The following is an 18,811-nucleotide window of genomic DNA, read 5'->3' on the forward strand; positions in this document are numbered from 1 at the left end:
AACATTTTCTCCTCAGATAAACAATCAAAAAGCAATTTAAGGTAAAAACTGCTACGCTGTGTCTAAACAAGAAAAAAGAACCAATGGAGACTGAAATGAAACATGGAAAGAGCATAACAAGGAACGTAAGTGAACTTTTGTGGGATTAGAAATATTTTAAGACACTTTATAACTGGTCTAATTTGGACTAATTAGCCCTTTTTCCATTACCGGAACTCCAGGGTAGTTCCTGGGTTGGAGAAATTGACCAGGAGATAGGATGTCCCAGTGCTCTCAGCTGTTGTGTCTCCATTCAAATTCAGCCCTTCCAGAACTTTGCACAAATGCCAGCATATCGAGACTGCCTTGGCAGTGAGTGATGTCAAAAAGCGTCAGCAGTAACATTAATGATAGTAAAAGCAGTTATTCTAAGGAAGTGTATCATAATTTAACCCATTCAGAGGACGAGAGCTGCAGTGTGATGTTAAGTGTTGTGTTCAAATACCAGAAGAAGTGTTGTTCCAGTCCGGTCCAGAGTGCGACGCCCCCTCCTCCGGTCCAGAGTCCGACGCCGTCGACGCCATCTCCAGTCCAGAAGTCGAGGACGCCTCCTCCAGCATCTCTGCCTCTGGTCACCGCCGGTCCTGCCCTCGCCAGGCACGAGCCTCCCAGAGCCCGTCATCGTCTCCTCCTCTGCCCCAGATGCAGGCCCCCGGACTCTATTGGTCCCTGCCTCCTCTCCACCGATCCCTCGGTTCCTCTCGGCCCCCTTCCTGGTCCCCCTCCTCCCACCCTGCTCTGTGTTCCTGTGGGCATCTGGGATCCACCCTTTTTTTTGGGGGGGGGGGGGGGGGTACTGTCACACCCTGTCTTGTCTCCCCATTCTGTTCAGTCATGTGTCTCTGTTAATTGCTCCCACCTGCCTCTCGTTTTCCAATCACCCAAGCTCCCAGCCCTCATGTATTTAAACCCTCTCAGTTCTGTCTCTTGTCGGTTCATTGTTTCCATGTCCTGCGTGCGGTCCTCATTGAAGACTTTTACTTGTTCCAGTTTGTCTGCCTGCCTGCTTCCTCCCCAGCGTTTGGATATTCACCTCCGCTTCACTCACCAGCACGTAGTGACAGCCCTCAATGCATGTCAAATTCTGATTTGCCAAACTTGCCAAAACTTATAAACATTGTGGTTTAATAAAACAGGAGTTACTTCCCGATTGAGTTTCTAGCTGACTCTCGAACCGGCCAATTTGGGAACAAGCGTTTTTGAAACCATTCTCTTTTGACATCCAGTCAAAATCCTCTTGCACGCTGCAAGCTGATACAGCCAAACAGCTCTTTTAAGAGCCAAACATCAACCTTGGAAGGAAACGAGCATTCCAGCTTCCTGTTGTGACCTGGAGATACCTCAGGGCCAGGCGGGTCGTATCAGACCTAATCTACGGGCTCCGGGTACCTTGAGGTCGATGTCCACCCCAACTTCTGACAGTCTGGATCTGCTGGGGGTCTCTACACAAAGGGTATTGTAGACTCAACACATAGCGTTGGATGGCTTTATAAACAACTCTTAGCTCATCAAAACAAACATAAATTCTTTTACAACCCAGACTCCACAAATCCTCTCAGATACAAAGAACGGATTTGCTCAAACACCTAGCTTCCATCACACCACCTCACATATCACATTACAGCACCTCACACCCACTACACCACATCTCATTATTCATATCTTGTCATGTATAATCATTAGTTTAGGAAAAATAGTTAAATTCATTTTATAAACTATATACTTCACTCTGTCTGAATTAATACAAAGTGTGTTTATGGTCCCTGAAGAAGCAAAGAACACCAGAATCCTCTGATTAAATATTCAGTTCAATTCAATTGAAAAATACTTTATTAATCCCAGAGGGAAATTGATTGCTGTAGTAGCTCAGAATAATAATAATAATCAAGTCATCAAAGAGTTGTTGTATATTACAATGGCTGTTGGCAGGAAGGATCTCCAGTAGCGGTCAGTGTTGCAGCCAAACTGAAGAAGCCTCTGACTGAAGACACTCTTCTGCTGTCGGACAGTCTTGTGAAGAGAATGCTCAGGGTTGTCCATAATTTTCTTGATTCTTTGGAGAATTCAGAGATCAGTCGGGTTGATATTTCATATTTATATGGAATCATCACATCTTAATGGTCATAATTAAAAGAAAGTGCAAAGTTAATTTCACTACACCAGTGTTGGGAGTTTAGTAGCAGCTGTGGGGGAATTCCACCATGTTTTCTGGTGTCGGAGTTAGATTTTCAATGTGATCTGTGCTTATCTTCCTTTGCTTCCAGTCTGTTTCACCAGCAACTCTTCTAATTTTACTAATGCCGGTTGTTTTGGACGACGTCTGCTGATGTCATTTCCTACTGAGTTTCAACCAATTAGAGTGAGTTAACCAAAAGTTCTGCTCAGCTACTCCACCGGGCCGTTTGCAGTACCTACTCCTGAGCAGGTTCCTGAAAACAGCCCAGAAAATGGCCGTTTGGAGACACTTGGGAGGTTCCTGTAATTCTACCCTGAAGTTCCGGTATTGGAAACAAAGCTAACGTTACCTTATCTAATTTGTAGGGGGTAAATGTTGTAGCTTTTAAGCTTAATCTATTACCTTTACTTATGATCGGAGTAAGATGTGATATTCTATATAAATATAGAATATCAACCTGCTTGGTCTTTGGATGTTAAATCAGAAGATTCTAGGATTCTTTGCTTTTTCAGGGATCAAACACACTTCGTATCAATTCAGATAGAGTCAGGTTTATAAAAGATAAGAAGTTTATTTTCTAAACAAATTAAAAACAAGACAAGTTAACTAAGACGATTGTGATGGATGAATCTAAGTGGATGGGATGTGATGTATGGTGATTGAATGGTGTGTGTTTATCAGAACCTTGTATCTAGAAGTACTGAGTTTGGGTGTGAAAAAGAATTTGGTTTGCATTAAACTATGAAGTTGGTTCTTACCAAAACGGCATCAGACGTAATCATGTGTGTCTACCTCACCCTTTCTGGAGACCCTCTTCATGGATCCGGAGGTCAGGAAGGTCGGATGACCTCTGGGCACCGAGGTTCGGTAGATTAACCGCAGCACCAACGCTCCAGTCCAGAGATGTTGCCAGGCACACAGGTTGGAACTAGTTTGCGTCTAGAGCAGCAGTTTCTGAATAGCTGAAGGAACCGTTTTGCTGTGTCAGCTGTAGGCAGCTTTTAGCTTGTCGACAGCTTGTCAAGCGATGCAGTGTGAGCAGAGTTTCCCTCCGATGGCCAGTCAGAGTTAGCTCAACTAACAGAATGCTGAATCTCACAGAATGCTGGAATGCTGAATAACTCCCCACTGATTCTGTTTTAAAATTATCATTTTATGGTTTACTTGGCCAACCGGGACGTGCCACGTTAAGGGGTGTTAACAAACAAACCTCAGAACATCACGCCTTCTTTCAGTTACAGGATGCTCTGATTTGTGGGTAAGAAAATATCTATGTGCAGAAATTACTTTAACTTTATCTTATGAACATTGTGTATGAGTGTAGATAATGATTCACTTGTTAAACCAAACATTACTGATCATAACATCTTAATATTCATTTCAACCACAGTAATTTAAGCACAGATTAATAAAAACATTTCATTAGTATTCATATAACATTTGTTCATTCAACCATATTATTTATTTATTCATGTAGCTTATGAGCTGAAAATAGTCACTTTATTCAGAGGCATGAGGAATCCTGTAGAAGCGATAAGGGAAGCTTAGTGATTTATATCTGTGAAAGGCGCTATATAACTAAACTTTTACTTACTTACTTACTCAGGCCTTGAAACGGGAACAGTTTGTTGACAATATGTTATCATGTGTTCAGAGCTGCAGAATTTTCTGGGCTCGCTGGAAGATAGAATGTAAAATCCACCTTAGAGAATGAAATTTATGTCTGCAGATGACCGGTGGCATGTAGGCCAATATGCCTTTAAAACCAAACTGAAGGCTTCAGAGGCTGCATTAGTAACTTGTAACTGCTTTTCATGATTGGGTGTTTTATCATTGTCATTACGTTGTAACTGTTTGTATTTTCTGCTGCCTCTTGGCCAGGACACCCTTGTAAAAGAGGTTCTTAACCTCAATGGGTCTCTATCCTGGTTAAATAAAGTTAAATAAAAATTTTTTTTTAAATATGTAGGTGAAAACTGACCATTCCTGGACGTTACAAATTGAGCTGAACTAATCTCTGTTTATCTAAACAGAGGTTGCTCAAAGAGCCATTTATAAAAGGTTCCATAGTTGAGGAATTTTGCTTAGTAATAATTTAATTTAAAGTGAATAAAAATGGTGGTAAAGCAAATATATATTCAGAATATCCTGCAGCTGTCTCCTTGTCCTGATGTGTATCTTAGTTGTGAAGCGGCCAAGTAAATGTCAGGAATATTTTATGCTGTCAAGCCAAAATTTATTTTCCATTTCTTCATGTACAGATTTTTTAAGAGTATTCATCTGACAATGTAAGCAAAGTGCTAAGAAAATGGGTGATACAGAAGGCAAACGAGAATATACACCTAGGTCTGAAGGAAAGCATTAGACAACAAAAGATTACTGCATAGGAGATGTGCTAAAAACTTGTCATCACAATTCTGCCTTAAACCTATTGTCACACCGTTGTGCCCATGTTTAATCATTTAAAAGTGCATACATTGTAATAACTCCCACCATCTATTTTCATCTGCTTATCTGGAGTCAGGTCGCGGTCACCAGGGAGGCGTCCAGGAGGCGTCCTGACCAGATGCCCGAGCCACCTCAACTGGCTCCTCTCGATGCGGAGGAGCAGCGGGTCTACTCCGAGCCCCTCCCGGATGACCGAGCTTCTCACTCTATCTCTAAAGGAGAGCCCAGCCACTCTTCGGAGAAAACTAATTTTGGCTGCTTGTATCCGCGATCTCGTTCTTTCGGTCACTACCCAAAGCTCATGACCATAGGTGAGGGTAGGAACATAGATCGACCGGTAAATCAAGAGCTTCACCTTCTGACTCAGCTCTCTCTTCACCACGACAGACCGGTACAACGCCCGCATCACTGCAGATGCACCAATCCGCCTATCAATCTCACGCTCCAGTTTTCCCTCGCTCGTGAACAAGACCCCGAGATGCTTAAACTAATTACTCTTCACACATAAATTATCTAATTATGTGATGAATTGAATGAATTTATTGGCTTTTGTACATTTGGAAGAAAAATAAAATGACTGTTGAAAGTTTAGCTTTTACCATCTTTGGAGGGTTGGAAAGCTCCATGATAAGCACCAGATATAGTTCCTTCAAAGTTTTCTGAAAAACTTAAGTTAAGAAAGTTTTAGTGATAGAAAATGTTTGATGCCCAGACTGAATGCAGAGCCAATAGACTTTGAATTGAATAAGAATTAAACAAACCAGACCTCAAATATTTGTAATAATTACCAGATCAAATAGCCAACTCATCAATAATTCTCTACATTCACATTTTTTATTTAATTTTTGTGTCATCTGTTCCAAACTAAGACAAAAGAAAAACAACTATAATCTCTCAAGCTCCATAAAGGCAACACAATGTAAAACTAGAGATTGCATGAGCAGAGGTATACAATGATTGTGATATTGACTCAAGAGTTGAGTCCTTCTGCCTTCCATATCATAGTCAACATTCTTTTTGTGTGTTACCCAGAATTCCACAATCATCAGTAATTATATTTATTCGTGAAGACTTTGGGGCAATTGAGGGTGATCATGCAGAAAGCTGGGAAATAAGGGGCTTAATGAAGGAGCAGGGTTGCTGCAATTTTGTCATAGAGCTTCAAGCAAAAAGACCTGCTGTCTGGCACAGAAGTGGAAGAGTGCGGCCATTTATCCATTGGAACGACGGTGAGGGGACTGCAAAAGAGGAAGAGTGGCCAGTCTCTGGCTGAACGACCAGGAGAGAAGGGGAGGGACCCATCGCTACTATTACGGCTAGGCCTTGGTTTAAAGCTATCGGCCCTCTGGTGGCCCCAAGATGTTCCCCAATTGCCTGCCCTGCCTATTGACCTGCGGGATGTAGGATGAGTCATTTTCACATCTGGGTTCTTGAGCCAGTCTTCTAACAGGGATAGGATGGTATTTCACTTTGAAGTGGGGTACCAATGGGTAAGAGAAAGGGTGGGTTTGCTCTTCACCCATTCTCGTGGGGCTGGAAAAGGTGGTGTCTTTAAATACAACTGGCTTTGGCTTCTGTTTCAATTTAGACTATGTGCTTAGTGTAATTATATCGAAATAAACACCAAAGTGAAACATAATGGTGTTTTCTAGCACCAAGACACCTTAGAATGCAGTTCAATCATCGACTAGAACTCATGATCTGGTGAAGAAAGTAAGCCCGCAGCTTCCTGGTGGCATTGTTTTGGATCAGCGGTAGAGGACATGTTACAAAAGTATTCTTGACTGGGGGAGCTGAGGATAAAGACCAGGTGAATACAATCCCAAATACAAGAAACAGAAATGAGATTTCTGCAAGGTTTGTTGACTTCTTCCTTCTCCAAATAAATAAAATAAAATTCCAAGGACATCTGGCGAAGGTACTTCCTTGATGCCTCCGAAGGGATGTCTTTCAGCCATGTCCCACCAGAAAGAAGGCATTCAGGTCTCAGCAAAGCGATTTTACTAAAGCTTGCTTGTGAATACTTCTGTCTTGGGCAGGGAGAGCTAATGGAGGGTGGGTAAGTGAAGCTCGGTGGCCTCAGCTCAGACTTCTTTCCTTGCAACCTTGTCACAAATTAGTGACACTTGAAATTAAACTGATGTATAAATATATGTCTCGCGTCTGGGTTGAGCCTAAATGCTTTTCTTCAGAAAACTGAATGTGCAGTTCAAGGCACTCTCACTGGTAGTTCTGCACCTAAGGATAAAGTTCAAGTCCTTTCAAATCTCTTGAGGGTATTTGAAGTGCTTGTGCTGGACGTTTTATCACTGATGAAGAATGACGCCTTTCAATGAGCTGAGCTGAAAAAGCAGTCAAGCAACAGGTCCTAATGACCAGAAGGTCAAGTCGTCACAGTGATGGCATGATGGTTGCTAATATAAGACTCCCCACTGCAGCTCTGACCTATAGATCCTACAGCTATACCCACTGTTGACTGTACAAACAGAAGAAGCTATGTACAGGAGAATTCAGAAATATACAAATGGCAGCATATGTATAGCAGTGAGATGAGCAACAAAAACATGAACTATTTATATGAATAAAAAAAAATGAATGAACAGTACTTTATGTACATTCAGTGAGCAGAGTCATGTACATCCATGACAAAAGCATGTACTTTCAATGCTGTTTAGGCTAATAGTCGTCTCACCAGCAGACTCCGTCAAAGGTTATTTACTAGAATGTGGACTCAAAACAACATAAAACTCAAGAATGGCGATGTATATATACATTGATTACACATGCTGGCTAAATATATACAACCTATCCACATAATATTAATGAAAGCTACCATAACTATTTGGTAACAGTTGGAAGACACAATGCTACCCAGATTAGAGAGTCTTTGCCTTGGGGTCAGCCAGCTGATCTGATGAAGCTGGAATGGGGCAAGACTGAGCAGCGAGCACAGCGGGAAAGGCAGAAACTCCTGAAGGAACAGGAAAGAAAACCCCAGGCCACTGGTTAAAAGACAGAGGAGAGGGCAAAGCTCTGAACGGAGCAGGAGAGTGTAGCTGACGGTGTCCTGGGGAGGAGCTGGCCATCGCTGCAGACCCGGGGCTGTCGGGCCATGACAGAGGTAGGGTGCAGGCCATTGGAGGTTGGGCTGTCCATGGTGATGCCTGAAAAGATTGCATAAATAAACAAACGAAACAAACATTAATAAGGTATTATGGCATGTTTAAAACAAATAGAATATCGTCAACTGAACCTTTGAAAGATTTTCAAGAGCATTTCGACACGTACATTTAAGGATGTATCAGGAAACTCACGTCGGAAGCACTAGCAGGCTGTTCAAGAGTAGGAGGAACAACCAGATCCCAAAGCTGCTGTCCACGGATACTCAGAGTGCTGGTGCGGGGCCGATGGCTGACGATTAGAACCTCCTGGGCCCAGTCGTCCATCAGGCCCTGCAGGTCTTCAGGCAGGTTATTTACATTGGCACTCATGGATGAGCCTTTTTTGTTGTTGCTGTTATTGGCCTGAGCCTGGGCCAGACCAATAACAGGCTGATGGGGAGGAGGCGTAACAACACTAGCCATTTGCTGTGGCTGACTGAAGGCTCCTGATGCTGAAGCTCCAGTTCCTGAGAACACGCACACACACACACACACACACACACACACACACACACACACACACACACACACACACACACACACACACACACACACACACACACACACACTTATTAGTATAACTGGAGTGATGACACTCCACATCTATATGATGTCATATGAGATATAATTCTAATTGTACATACTGCTGCCTCGTTCTTTACCAAGACACAACCTCTTCAGCGTTGACCCTACAAGAAAAAAAATAAATACAAATTACTGTTACTCTGAACAAAACATGTGCAATAAAAAGTTGCAAAACTGCACAAAATACCGCATTGAATACTGCAACAAAACACATGAACTCACTAAAACCATGGTGCAAAATGAACTCAGACCTTTTAAATATAGCAAAGGTACCATCAGAAATACCATGCAATGAGAGTCTGTTCAATGTGCAATTCATTGTCAGAAAGCAGAGACATAAAATAGGGCTGTGCAATTAATCAAATAATTTTTTTTCGATTTCTACTTTGGCTCCAATCGATCAAAGGAACTAGGTAACAAGAAGAATACCAACATTCTCTGTGGAGCAACGTCTAGCAATATGAACACTAACACCCTAACTGTTTATACATAAAAGACTCATGTAGCAGCTCTTCTCTGCTTTTACAGCAGCTCTGTCGGTAAATTTTCCGTTCGTGTGACTGATGGATCCAGTCGAAGGTTAAATTTGATGAGTTGGTATTAACATCTGTTTTAAACTGTGAATGTTGCTAACATATTAAATTCAGATTATACCTTACACACTTTTGTGCCTTTTTAGATACAGTCTAAAGAGAATAGAACATTTTTTGTTGTCATCATTTATGCACTCAGGTCTAACCAATAAACAGTCAAACTCTGCCACCTCCTGGCATAAAGCTGTGCTAGTAGTCACCTTAGAGTTTGAACTCTGAATATTCCCCCCAACTAAATCATGTTAAATACTGTGATTTCAGTCTTGATCACAAACATTGTGATTATCATTTTTTGTGATAATTGAACAGCCCCAGAAAGAAAATAGGAAAGCAAGATGAAGTGAGAAAATTTGTATTAGAGTGCAGCATTCCTCACACACTTCTCATTCATGTACAAGTACTGATGGGTACCAAAGCTGCAAACATGAAGATAACAATGCACACGAATATCAATACAAGTAATCAGAATTGTATAAATAAATGATAACATAATAAAAAGCCCATTACAATTAAATTAAACATAGATTATCCAAACCTCAATCATCAAAAACATAGAACTGGTCATCAAAATAGGTTCAGATGAAGGCAACTGGACGTCTTTGGTTTCTTGAAGACGCTTTGCTTCTTCGTTTCTTCATGAAAGCAAAGACATCCAGTTGCCTTCATCCTTCATGATCATGACCTGGATGACTGAGAAACTTCACCAGCATACTGGAACTGGTTGAAGCAATGACTAATATATATATATATATATATATATATATATATATATATATATATATATATATATATATATATATATATATATATATATATATATATATATATATATATATATACACACACACAATGTTTCTTCCGCTAGGTTTGGATAAGCATTGAGAGCTTCTGGAGAAAAGTACAAAGTTGAAAATAAATGACGCTACGCAAAAATAAATTAAAAATTAAAAATCGATTACTGCTGCAGATGTTTGGCTGTAAAATAAATAAAATTTGTGAAATGAAAATGTAGTAAAGTTTAACTGTGGAGCCAAGCAGGAAGAGAGGAGATACAAACAGATGGACAGAGACACAGGCCCGCTGAGAAATCTAGCTCGTGGTTTGCTACTTGATTTATAAGTCACTCTCTCAGATGGTTGAGGGTAATTAGACCAGCCTGTAGAGGAGCACATTGGAGGGAAGAAGATGATAGGTTAAAATGATCTAAAGTACACAACACTTTGGGTTTTTCATCACTGCTTCCCTCCGTTTCTCTGGGTGTTACCTTGTCCAGGTGGAGCCTGTGTTCCTGCACCGTCTCCATGTAGTCCAGCGTAGATGTTATCAGAGGACAGAGAGCCTTTGAGGGAGCAGGGCTGCTGGGTCTGCACAGGTTCTGAGGTTGAGGCGGGGAGGTGGCTGGTGCCTGACCGAGGCCTTCCAGCAGCAGGGAATGGCGGTTTGGCAGGAGAGCCGTTTAAATTCACTGCAGGCTCACTCATAACAGCAGCAGCAGCACCTACATGCACATGAGGATGGAATTAGACCCACTGACATGTGCTGAAAGGATTCAACTACAGAAGGTTTGGAAAAGTGGTTAACTGGATCTGCTGGAGTTGCTGGTTTTGGTTTTGACGTTCCTAAACTGTTGAACCAGAGGGCTGAGAAGCTTTCCTGGCTTCAGCCTGTGCCTGCTGGACCTCTTTCTGCGGCTCCCATGTGGTGCAGCATGTGAGAGACCGAGTCCAGGAGGAGGAGCCTTACCGAGTCTTCGGTACAGCAGCTCCACCTCCCCACGCTGATGCGCTTGAAGTTCTGAGATCTCTCTTAGATGTCTAAAGGGATGGAGGAAGGATTCAAGTGATTAAACTTACAAGATAAACGACAGGGCTTTATTAAAAACTACAAGGAAAACCTTACTTCTCCCTGAGTCTCTGTAGTTCCCTTTTTATGTCAGAGTCCTCCACCTCTGAGTCGTTATCACTGCTGGCATAAGCAGAGCCGTGCACACCTCCATGCCTGCTTGGTGAGTCCGAGCTCTGCACACTGCTGCTGCGACCAGTGCGACGGAGAAATGCCACCGCTCTCTTCATGAGGTCACTTCCTCTGCGGTCAGAGCGAAGGTGATGAGACGGGGTAGCAGGGGTCGGCTTCACAGGGCTGCTTTCTGCCCCTGAGTCTGAGGACAGGAAGCGAGCATGGACCGTGACGTCCACAGGGACAGAGTCTGAGGTCTGAGCACGAGGCAGGGATCCCCGTTTACCCGTGGAAGGAGGCGTGTCTAGGTAGAAATCAGGTGGAGCGGAGTAGCGGCTGCAACGAGTCCTCTGTGTAATCTCATCTTCTGTGCTCACCACAGAGAATCGTCCAATCGTGGTGGAGGTGGCCAAGGTCTCATCCTGAAGCTGGTCCCCTCTGTAAGCGACGGGGTGTGCAGGTGAGGCAGCGCTGCTCCAGCTCCTCTGTTTCACGTCTCGTCTGTTGGCCACTTCAGGAGGTACGGATATTATCTGGGGAGAATAAAGAGTTTTCATAACAGGTGCAAAAAGGAGTTTGGCAGCCACCGACTGCGCAAGTTGTACCACTTAAAAACATGAGAGAGGTCTGTAATTTTCATCAACTGCAAGAGACAGAATGTAAAAAATTTCAGGAAATCACACCGTACGATTTTTAAAGAATTTAAATAATTCTGCAAATAATATTCACTTTTATAAATGGTTCCAAAGTGGAGAGGGCACATTTGATTAATATTCACAAGGGAAAATAAATAAATAAATAAATAAAATGTTCTGCTTTGAGTCAATTAATGAGATGTTTTATTTTGTTTTTTTATTTAAAAAATTCAATGAAAAACACTGCACAATTAAATACATTATTTAACATATTTGTGTGCACACCTGTACATTGGACAGTACCTTAAATCGACCTCTAGTTCCTGTGCAGGATGCAGAGTGAGGAAAGTGCCGTCTTGACAGAGAAGCTGCAGTAAAATTTCAACAACACTTAATTCTGCTAAACTAGCAAGTTAGTTTTCATGTTGTTTCAGTAAAGTTTACAATTTATGAAAATCAGGTGTATGAAAGGTACATACCACACACGGCCGAGTCACTTAGGGTGCTCAAACTGTCCATTCTCTCTGGTATTTGAGGCTCATGAAAGAGACAGGAGAATAACAAACACAATAAAACACAAGGCACACGTAGAGTAGAAGGAAATAATGCATTTGTTTGTGAAAGTAGACATAGCAGTTAATTGTTTATCAGATGTTTACCAACTGTTCTCCTGCCCTGTAGCGTCCCTCCCCTATGGGCCCCGGGGTGCTGTTTCCTGACCCTCCTGCAGCACTGTCAGGTCCAGGAGGAAACTGAATGTATTCTGTCCCAGATCCTGGAGTCTCTGCAGCACTGCCTGATGGGTACATCGGAGCATATTCCTGATAAAGCAAATTCCTTAGTTTTTCATCCAAAGTTTTGATAGTGCTGTCGACAAAGCCTCCGCGGCCGAGCCGCCCTTCCCCATCAGATTCGCTTGGCCCTACACCGTGCTGGGATGGAGCTGGACTCTGGGGTAGTGAGGAGACTTTGCTGCCTCCCACAGCTGAAAATGGCTGGTGAAGAACCACAGGCTGTTGCTGTGGCAGCTCGGCGCGTGCTGCAGAGCCGTAGGAAACAGACGGTTCTCTGGCTGAACCCAGATCCTGGAGCGGGAGTGGGGTGAGGGGAAAGCCGCTCTGTGAAGCACGTACATCCAAAGATAGTGGCATCGCCAGAGGACAGCAGGGCACCTCATCGGCAATAGAAACTGAACGGGTCAAATCGAGCATCTGCTGAGCTACGTGGGTGGGGGAGATGGATGTCAAAGGGGATCCCTGTGAATCTTCAGCTGGTAAGGATGGAGGTAAGGTCTGAGCTCTGGCTGGCCTGACTTGATGCATAGCAGGTTGCAGAGAACTGCCTACAGGATCCACTGAAGATGCTGACTGGAAAGATGGAGGTGCAGAGACAGGAGGGGACAAGGCAGCCAAGAGGAGTGGGTCCGTGTTGGACATTATCGGAGGGCTTGAAAATCCATAAATATCAAAGTGGAATCCTTCACTTCCACCTGACATTGTGGACGATGATCCCTCTTCTACAAAAATAGAGATAAGAAAAACAAAGAAAATGCATTTAAAGATTTGAAGGCACACTTGGCAGTTTTGGCTTGTTTTTAGCACCCCCTAGTGTTCATTTAGTAGGACCAAAACCAAACCTTATCTCCTCCCTGTGCGTTTGTCTTTTTAGCACATGAATCTAAGAGTTGAAATGTTTCCCAGCCTTCATTAGTGTCTACAGGAGTGATCCATCACTTAATCAAACAAATCAGCTGTGTTCATGATCTAAAACAGGCAGGAAACGTGCTGGAAGCAGACTGCAATGCCAGGCATGTCAGCTCCACTTTACTAAGTCCAACATGGACCAGACCGGCACTCTGAAGTTGCAAGTGCAATATTCTGACCACTGCATAGTCTGCATAGTATGGCTTTAAAGATGCCAGCTGTTTCATTCATTCTGCGGTGAGATCATCATTTAACCACACGAGTTAAAGGATGTCATACAGCTGCCACGATGCCGAGCTGCCTGACTTTATACTGACGTTGGTGTGTAGGAACACAGTGACCTCTGGATGTGGAGGGCCTCGCGGTGATGCTGTCAGCAGGCTGGGTGGTGGCTGAGCTTCCGGGAGACTGCGTGGCCGTCCCATCAGTGGTGGCGTCCTGACTCGGCATGGGAGTTTCCTCCACTGGGCAGATTATGAACCATCTCTTTCCTGTATGAAGAACTGCAATCCAAGAGTTTGTATATATAAAAAAGAACAATCTTCCAAGTCCCTTTGAATGTTTGCACATAGGCATGCCACCAATTTACCATTTTGCTGATATACAAGCTGAGGAGCTCCAGTCTGCTGATTCTGTGGGAAAATGTAGAAATGTTCATTTTGTCCTTTATTTTTATACACGACCAAACCGTCTTTGTGCAGAAATCAGCCGTTCCTACCTCTCCGACCTCAGACATCTGGCCTTGCTGTGGACTAGAACTCAAAGTTGTGGTTTTTTCATTGCCCATGTCTTCATGCAGCATGTCTTCAGCCTTGTCCACAATGTCCTTCAGCTGATCAATGAAGATCTCTTTTTCTAATGGTAGAATAAAGCCGTTCTCTACCTGTGATTTATTGTGACAAACCATAACCTGCATTTAGGACTTGGAGCACTGGAATGATGCTCGGCTAACATCACAACTAAATAAAACTGACCAAGATCTAAACATTTCTGTTTCTGCTAAGATTAGCCAAGATTATCTGAAGCAGCCATCTTGGTTGACCAAAAGTCTATCAGTTGTAGATTTATATCCAGTTATTACTTCATTGGAATTATAGTGAAATCCATCCAAAGGTTCATAAGGCCCATTTCACAGGGCAGGAATTTTAAATCTAGACAATAAACGTGGGGATAAGAAATCATGGATGTACAGTGTGTGATGTCCAGTCACACGACAAAAACTACCAACTATACACCAACCACATTCCCGGTCAGACAGGAAATCTTCATAAACCTCTCAAGAACAAATATCAACTTGGAGTGAACAAACACAGACGAAGATGGGCGTACAGCCTGCCTCCATCACCTTGCTTTCTGATTGGCTACATGTCACATTCAACTGGCATGATGTTCATTTGTACTCTGAATTGGACCAGGACAGTTTGACATGTTTAATTGCCCCAAATTATTATGCCCTGGGGAGACCAGAGCATTCTAAGGCACACTTGTCAGTTTTGCTTGCTTTTAGCACCTCCTGGTGTCTGTTATTAATTCTCTGTGGTTAAACCAAAAGTGAAACTTATCTCTACGCTCTGCATCTTAAGTGCTGAAATGTCTCCACAGCCTTCATTAGTTTCTCCAGGAGCGATTAATCACTAAACTAAACAAATCAGTTGTGTTCACAACATGCAGAAAACCTGCTGGAAGCAGACTGCAGAGTACAGGTCTGAGTGACTTAACTCTGTAAAGGGTAGTTTGGGCACATACTGGCTCAAGAAAAGGATTTACCTAAAAAAAATGAAAATTTTGAATAATATGCTTTTAAAACACCACACACAATAGGAATAATAAAATAATTTTTACAACCTTCACGATAATAAGGTGAAACGTCAGCATAGTCATCTTGAACCAAGACCTAAAACATTTTGCTAACCACCAGAAAGGTGTTTACTCCTGCAGTGATGGTGGAATTTATCAGAACGACTGTGGTGGCCTCATGGAAGGGGCCATCGGCTTGAACACTGTTGCTAATCACTTAAACATTCTCCCTCTCCTGACAATAACATTTTACTTTCGTTGACATTGAATGTGCTACTACTAGTTTACCCGTTTAACAATAGATTCACTAGGATAAATACAATCAAGTTTATCTCTAACCAAATAGAATATTTACTAAGAAATCACAAAGTAACCATAGAAACATTACTTGGTGTGTGTGTGTGTGTGTGTGTGTGTGTGTGTGTGTGTGTGTGTGTGTGTGTGTGTGTGTGTGTGTGTGTGTGTGTGTGTGTGTGTGTGTGTGTGTGTGTGTGTGTGTGTGTGTGTGTGTGTGTGTGTCTGCCTGCTCTGTCTTCTCGATCCCCAGTGAGTCATGACTGATGGCTGCTTATACTGAGCCAGGATCCTCTGGAGGCTTCTTCCTGTTAAAAGGGAATTTTCCTCTCCACTGTGGCTAAATGCTTTCTTAGTATGAGGATTGCTGTAAGGTTTCTGAAGCCAGTCAGTGACTTGATGCAATTTGCTGGGTTCCTTTTATAGGAAACTTTTTACTGATTGGCTTAATGAACTGACCCGTATTGGAATGTTTACTATGTGAAGTGCCTCGAGGCAACTTGTCGTGGTTTGGCGCTATATAAATAAACTTGAAGTGAAATGTGAAATTGACTGAGTTGTAGTCCTTTTTGTCTTTTCTAAGGTAAATTATCTGTGGGGGACATCTCGATTGTGGTTCACTCCAAAAGTTGTAGATGTTTCATAAAAAGACTTCCAGTTGTACGTGAGATTTTTGCTGACACATGCACACTCACGCACGCACTTAGCTGTTTAAGCTGAACTAACCATGTAAGTGGCGATTTCCTCTGGAGCGTCTCCATCCAGATCAAACTTAAATGTCACCATTTTGTGGTTGTGAGTCTCCAGCTGACATTCCACCATTTTATCCCCAGTGTCAGAAACCTGAAGGATGAGAAGACACACTCTACATTACCTAATATTTAAACATTTAACAGTATCATGAATTGTTTGCTTCTTTAATCACTCACGTTGAGCATGCTCAGCTTGGGTCTGCTGGTCTTTTCCTGTCTGGAGCGTGTGCGTGCAGACTTGCGGTGGTGTTTCCTGGGTTTTATGTCCCCCTTGCTTCCACTAGCCAAACTTTCATAGCCATCGCTTGTTTCTTTACCTGATGCTATGTCTGAGTTGAGACTGTGGAAAAGGTCATATTCATCACCTCAGAGTGTGGTGTCATGTTTAATATTGCACATAGATTTAGACACACTATGAATACAAATGAACTGAATCAGTAAAAAGAAAATTAGCATACACACACCTGTCATAGGCATAATTGGAGCGTGATGTTTTTTCCCGAAGTAAGTCCTAAAAAATAGAAATGTCAGTGACTAACAGGTGCATTTATACTTGATGTGAATTCCTCTATATTTTGCTATTAAAGGGGGCCTAGAACAATGTTTGTTGTGGATCTATCTGGCATTCGTTTAATGTATTTTTTTCCTGTACATCCTGGAACATGACTGGTGCTCCAACATTCCCCCTTGTAGTTTTCTGACAAAGATGTTAGACACTCAGGCTAGCAGTAGAAGTAGCTCTGCTTAGTGTTAGCAGTCACTGTATCCCGATTGATCATGAACCCTGGCTACATGGCCATAGGGAGGTCCCTTTGGCTGACTAGTTAGTGCGCGTGACTCACCCGGGAGTCTGGGGATCGAATCCTACCTGGGTCCTTGTTTCTCCACCTTGCCACACTAATTAAGCATTTGTTTCCATCAAAGTGTTTGATTTACATCTTTCTTTCTTTCTGTCTTTCTTTTGATATTGTCACAGTTTTGCGATTATCAGAGCCTACTTCATTCGAATCTGAAGTATTTTCAAAATAGTTAAAAGTTTTAGTACAGACGGTTTACAGTCGGGTTTTGTTGAAGAATATTCACGAATGTGGGATTTTTTGACAGCAGCTGTTGTGGCACTCTTCAAAATTTCATCAGCATTGTTTGTATTAGTTGGCAGCCCCTCTGTCACGCTATACTTTATGTGCTATGTCCACATAATAAAGATTTGCAATTCCAGATCAAATGTTATCACAAAAACTAAAGCATGTGATTATTTTAAAATGTGCTGTAATGATTAGAAGTCATTCAAGTATTTTTTTAGCAATTATTGGATATGTCATGTATGCCTGAATAAAGATTTTCTCTTAAAAACGTGCTAACTCTGGCTTTACCTCCACACAGTGCTCTTGTTGAAGGGTTCCAGAGACAGATGTTGTCTCTATACTCTGCTGAGTTGTAGTCAGGCTGACGCAATCGGGCACTGGGACTGTTGTCTGGATGCCAGCAGGCTGCAGAAATGAAGCTGCAGCAGGAGCTGCAGGCTGAATGGTTGCTGGCAAAGAGTCAGGAGTCAGGTTTGAGACCAGACCTGGGGTAGAGATTTGGGAAGTATTCATGACAGAGGGTACACCTGAGCTTAGTGAAGAGACTGTTGGTGGTTCTGCATTGGGTTCTGATGCAGATCCTGGTGCTTGAGTTTGGGTGGAGCTTTGGTTATGCAGTGTTGGTGGAACATATGCTGGAACAGAAGTTAGATGTGCCGCAGCAGCTTGAGCTGATACTGGAACTGGAGGAGATGTTTGTGCTGGGCCTTTAGTTTCAAACTGAGCTGCAGCTGAGGCTGAGATCGAAGCTGGAGCTGGGACTGGAGTCGAAGACATAAGAGCTACTGGTAACTCTCTCGCAGCAGCGGTGGTTTCTGCATCTACTCTGCTTCCCCAGAGAGGGGGCTGAGAAGCAGGCAGGTGAGGTGAGACACTTTCCAAAAGCTGAACATCTCCTAGGGTTCCAACAGGAGCAATCACCTAAAACAGGTACAAAAGAAGTCACACGTTTGAAATGACCAGTGGTTTAGCAGCCTTCCTCTGAACCTCCAAGGGCATGCCATGCATGCATTACACTAACATGACTCATGGCCACCTTAGAGCTACGGATTTCTCAAACCAAACCATTTCAGGGAGAAGGGATTCGGATATTCACCTGGACAGACTGTTCAGTCAGTTCTTGCTCAGGGTGGGGGGCAGGGAATGGGGTGGGTTGTACCTGAGAGAGAGGCAAAGGATGGGTGGAGTGGAAGCTACTAAAGTGCTGCTGAGGTGTTGGAAGACCGACCTGCTGCTGTGGCACTGCAGGAGACTTGGCCACTCTGAGGAGTGGAACAGGGGGGATCAAGCTGGGAACATGTTGAGGTGTGGATATGGGAGTCTGTGGGGTGCTAAGTGCAGGTATGGATGGAACGGCCGTGTGAGGGGTGAGAGGAAGGGAGGGGAGGTGAGGTGAAGGTGAGTAATAGCAGCTGGAGATGGGAGGGTCGCTGCTGCTGTAAGCAGATGACAGAGAAGCTGGGGAGAATGGAGGGGGCAGGTGAACAACGGGATACGGTAAGGAAAGCTGGGAAGGAAAAATGAAAAATGAAATAAAATGAACAAAGACAGCGACTCGATACAAACAACATTCACACAGGTCCTTTA

General features: G+C 43.0%; 1 protein-coding gene across 10 annotated transcripts in view; it reads right to left on the reverse strand.

Moving 5' to 3' along the window:
- Window positions 1–5,478: 5,478 nt before the first annotated feature.
- wnk2 (WNK lysine deficient protein kinase 2) overlaps window positions 5,479–18,811 on the reverse strand; it is a 53,512-nt gene continuing 40,179 nt past the window's right edge. For 3 of the 10 annotated variants that reach the window (XM_070549417.1, XM_070549416.1, XM_070549418.1), the window contains exons 13-30: window positions 18,321–18,731; window positions 17,513–18,145; window positions 16,604–16,650; window positions 16,317–16,479; window positions 16,114–16,230; window positions 14,015–14,179; window positions 13,886–13,928; window positions 13,614–13,799; window positions 12,253–13,109; window positions 12,073–12,130; window positions 11,897–11,961; window positions 10,902–11,491; window positions 10,584–10,816; window positions 10,267–10,500; window positions 10,060–10,158; window positions 8,469–8,513; window positions 7,978–8,291; window positions 5,479–7,827 (exon numbers count right to left, since the gene is read on the reverse strand). In XM_070549417.1, coding sequence (XP_070405518.1) covers window positions 7,540–7,827; window positions 7,978–8,291; window positions 8,469–8,513; window positions 10,060–10,158; window positions 10,267–10,500; window positions 10,584–10,816; window positions 10,902–11,491; window positions 11,897–11,961; window positions 12,073–12,130; window positions 12,253–13,109; window positions 13,614–13,799; window positions 13,886–13,928; window positions 14,015–14,179; window positions 16,114–16,230; window positions 16,317–16,479; window positions 16,604–16,650; window positions 17,513–18,145; window positions 18,321–18,731 — 4,548 coding nt within the window. In that variant the 3' untranslated portion in view covers window positions 5,479–7,539. Of the gene's footprint in view, window positions 7,828–7,951; window positions 8,292–8,468; window positions 8,514–10,059; window positions 10,159–10,266; window positions 10,501–10,583; window positions 10,817–10,901; window positions 11,492–11,896; window positions 11,962–12,072; window positions 12,131–12,252; window positions 13,110–13,613; window positions 13,800–13,885; window positions 13,929–14,014; window positions 14,180–16,113; window positions 16,231–16,316; window positions 16,480–16,603; window positions 16,651–17,512; window positions 18,146–18,320; window positions 18,732–18,811 lie in introns of all 10 variants that reach the window. The other 7 variants (XM_070549421.1, XM_070549424.1, XM_070549420.1 and 4 more) reach the window with 7 other exon arrangements.

This window comes from Nothobranchius furzeri, chromosome 3 (genome assembly GCF_043380555.1).
Source record: "Nothobranchius furzeri strain GRZ-AD chromosome 3, NfurGRZ-RIMD1, whole genome shotgun sequence".
NCBI classification, from domain to species: Eukaryota; Metazoa; Chordata; class Actinopteri; order Cyprinodontiformes; family Nothobranchiidae; genus Nothobranchius; species Nothobranchius furzeri.